The following is a 3,923-nucleotide window of genomic DNA, read 5'->3' on the forward strand; positions in this document are numbered from 1 at the left end:
CTGATACAGATAGACATGTGGCAATTATGTTAACACTGGCCCATCCCAAATCCTCAACCTTTTTTTCTTATCCAATAAATCAGACCTTCTTATCCAAGGCTAAGGACAGTAGTTCACCTAAAATAAACTTATCGTTAAGAAAAAGTAGATTTTGTAACATTTAAACGGTACTGGACCCTATCACTACTGTGGTAGTCTACTGTAGTTGCACAAAAAACGTGAAGGGTCCGACATTAAACATAAATAATAAAAACAAAAATCAACTATTTGTAACCAAACGGTTACAAATTGACAAGGATTTGAATGACAAGTTTATCCACTGCCCCTAGCTTATGAGAGTATCAGGATTAAAACGGATACCCTAGTTCATTGATAGCATTCATTCTTCGCGTTCATTTTTGATTAGTTCGTGCGGGGGGAGGTGGAGTGGCCTTCGTGTCTGAGCCGAACGACCGGGTCACGATTTAGTTCCATCAGTTTTGTTTTGGATCCTTTCCTGACAGTAGTTTATCACGAATCATGTGTTTTTGGCGGTTCTTGTTTTGGTAGCGATTTACGGTGCAAAATTCAAGACCAACAATTGAAAAGGCCTCAAGTCCAAAATGTAAACAAATCGGGTTTCTGCTGGTTTAAGTGTATAAGAGCCTATTCTTACTGTAACATACAATAGTCATGCAAACATATGCATGAAAGTTGAAAAAATATCATTTTTCTAAAAGGCCCCATCTCGTTTCCGGATAATTAGGATATTAATCGCAAATGCGGCCTTTTCCTAAAAAGGCCCCATTTCTATATTTACTTGAAACCGAGTTGAGGCCTTTTCAACAAACATCAAAATTGTAACTAAAATTACGAAAAAATGTTTCAAATTTACTAAGCAGATACAAGTAATACTTCAGCCGCTCCGCTCCATGGATTATTTTACACAGGGATAGTCTCAACGGCGAACATAATCAAATTTTCCGTCGGGTTCCTGTGGAGTGATGTATTTTGTATCATACTACCTAATAATACCTGTGTCAGCATGTCTGTACTTCACGACTTATTGATAACAACACGATTTCGTTACAATTGCATGAAACATAACGTTCAATTGAAATATTACTTCAATTGAACAAATATTTCCATATAATTGCTCGACGACACTCTCGCTTAGCACATCCATTATGTTCATCGATGACGATGATTGAATAAATCGCATATTTAATCGACCGCACGAATCTCCTCTTGCTGCAGAGATCCCATGTACCTTGCTTTACCACGTAACACTCTTCTACACTTCAATTATCGTATTTTATCATGAATTTTGAATGATTTGCAAAAGGCCACATCTGAAGATGATGAAAAAACAAGCCACAACTAGAAGGCCTCAACACATTTTAGAGTAAACAAAGGCGTCAACTCACAGGCCTCATCAGCGTCGGCCGGCGTCTATGGGCACAAATGAAAAGGGCTGCACAGCTTTTGGTGAAATAAAAGCCTCATTTCCTTTGACTCGTTTTTTAGCAGGATTTTTGCGCTAAAATGATAGTAATGAATATTCATAGCTATAAATCAGTTTATCCATCGACTTTTTGAACGATAAAATAACATAAAATGCTTAAATTCATAATGTAAATTTGATTTATTGTTTGACAAAACAAGATTGCATTTTTCTCATTGTTTACTTTTTGGAGATGAGGCCTTTTGAATTGTTAGTCTTGAATTACCTTAAAACCAGTGTCCGATACCTGGGAGGGAGCCACCGATACTACACACGAAATATAAGACAACGTTATTTTGAACTGCAAGATAACTCCAGTATGCCAACAACAATCAAGGCAGGCTTCGAGAAAATCGGTAGTTTCCTTTTGTTGTACATCTTCGATCTTTCCTGACAAACATGGAAAAAGGGCCACAGTTTTCTATGCACTAAATATTAATTTTCATTGGAAAAAGTAGAACGATGCGTTTTTCAATGCTTTATGTTCAATCAGATTAAATGGTGCTCGCGTGACATTACTTGCATTATGTGCATGAATTGATTTTTATTCGATTTTTATCACTTTTGAAGAAATGCGAAAATGTGTTTTAATCAGCTACGCGCTTTTTTCATGTTAGTCCAATGTTTGAGATCTGGGCTCACAGTGACAGTTCGTGACAGCGGAATCTCGGCTCACTATGACGTACAGAAATTTTGTATTGGTTTCTCCCTCCCAGTCCGATACTAACAGTAATATCCAGTTGTCGAGATTAATCCGCGTGACTTAAAAGATGACCATCACCGACTATGTTTCGGCGCTATCGGACAATCCGTACTTTGGTGCCGGTTTCGGTCTGTTTGGACTCGGCGCCGGTGCCGCGATGTTACGTAAAGGACTGCAAGGAGCGTTGATTCTTTTCCGTCGTCACTACATGATAACGCTGGAAGTGCCCTGCCGGGACAAATCTTACCAGTGGGTACTGCAGTGGATTACCCAGAAGGGTGCCAAGCACACACAGCACCTCAGTGTGGAAACGTCCTTCCAGCAACGCGATACGGGTCACATTAAAACGAAGTACGACTTTATTCCTTCCATCGGAACGCACATAATGCGCTATGGAGGTACCTGGATCAAAGTGGACCGCGCCAGAGAACAGCACACTCTGGATTTGCACGCCGGAATACCATGGGAAACAGTACAACTGACCGCGTTTGGCAGGGATAAGAACTTGTACTTTAAGATATTGGAAGAAGGTAAGGGACCATCCATAAATGGCGTAGCATTTTTATTGTCATTTTACATTTGGTCACAAATGAAGTATCACTGACATCCATAGAATTACAACCATTCCTATGTTTCAGCAAGACAACTGGCCCTGAAGAACACGGAGGGCAAAACCATTATGTACAGTGCCATGGGTTCCGAGTGGCGTCCGTTCGGTCATCCGAGGAAGCGAAGGCCGTTGAAGTCCGTCGTGCTGGACGAAGGTGTTTCCGATCGGATACTAAGAGACTGCCGAGAATTTATCCAAAATCCTCAGTGGTATGCGGATCGAGGCATACCCTACCGGAGAGGGTTCCTTCTATATGGTCCACCAGGCTGTGGGAAGTCCAGTTTTATTACCGCTTTGGCGGGGAAATCGAGTTTGGAATTTGCCTGCTGAACTTATCAGAGCGTGGTCTGACGGACGACCGGTTAAACCACCTGATGAACGTTGCGCCTCAGCAATCGATCATTCTGCTGGAGGACATTGATGCTGCATTTATATCCCGCGAGGATTCTAAAACGCAGAAGGCAGCTTTTGAGGGATTGAACCGAGTCACGTTCAGTGGGTTGCTCAACTGTCTGGACGGAGTAGCGTCCACGGAGGCGAGAATAGTGTTCATGACCACCAACTATCTGGAGCGGCTGGATCCTGCTTTGATCCGACCGGGTCGAGTGGACGTCAAGGAATACGTCGGCTATTGCACCCGGCACCAGTTGGAGCAGATGTTTATGCGCTTCTATGCCGGCGAGGAGGGAGCAAAGAATGCCAAAGTATTTGCCGAAAATGTATTGAAGGAAGGACGCAACGTTAGTCCGGCACAGGTTCAGGGATACTTTATGATCCACAAGATGTCCGATCAGATTACGGTGGTGGAGAATGTCAAGAAAATTTGGGATAACTTGTGATACGGTTCGGAGGTGGGAAAAGTAGGGATTATGCTCTAGCAATCTACTGTAAGTAATAAAATAATCTAGAAACGAGATATACAGGCGTATTCAATGTATATAGACCAGCCTAATAGTCTTCTAGTGTAAATTAAACGGTGATGGTTGCATTCACCGGAATCATGTATATCTACCTACTTAGCTCTATATTGCCCTAAAAACTATTTTCTGAAATGACGAACAGTTCTAATTCTGATTGCAGCTAACAAATATATGTTCTCTGATATAGAATGTGGCTAGTTTACAAAT

At 41.5% G+C, this 3,923-nt stretch overlaps 1 protein-coding gene across 1 annotated transcript; it reads left to right on the forward strand.

Annotated features, from left to right (window-relative positions):
* The first annotated feature begins 443 nt into the window (after positions 1-443).
* LOC110680973 (mitochondrial chaperone BCS1-like) lies at positions 444-3,712 on the forward strand. The gene is given in 5 exon segments (XM_021856746.1): positions 444-564; positions 1,704-1,721; positions 2,199-2,716; positions 2,825-3,091; positions 3,094-3,712. Coding segments are annotated over 3 exon segments (1,272 nt in total). The 5' UTR covers positions 444-564; positions 1,704-1,721; positions 2,199-2,253; the 3' UTR covers positions 3,636-3,712.
* The last annotated feature ends 211 nt before the right edge of the window (positions 3,713-3,923 follow it).

This window comes from Aedes aegypti, unplaced genomic scaffold (genome assembly GCF_002204515.2).
Source record: "Aedes aegypti strain LVP_AGWG unplaced genomic scaffold, AaegL5.0 Primary Assembly AGWG_AaegL5_hic_scaff_2255_PBJ_arrow, whole genome shotgun sequence".
Taxonomy (NCBI): Eukaryota; Metazoa; Arthropoda; class Insecta; order Diptera; family Culicidae; genus Aedes; species Aedes aegypti.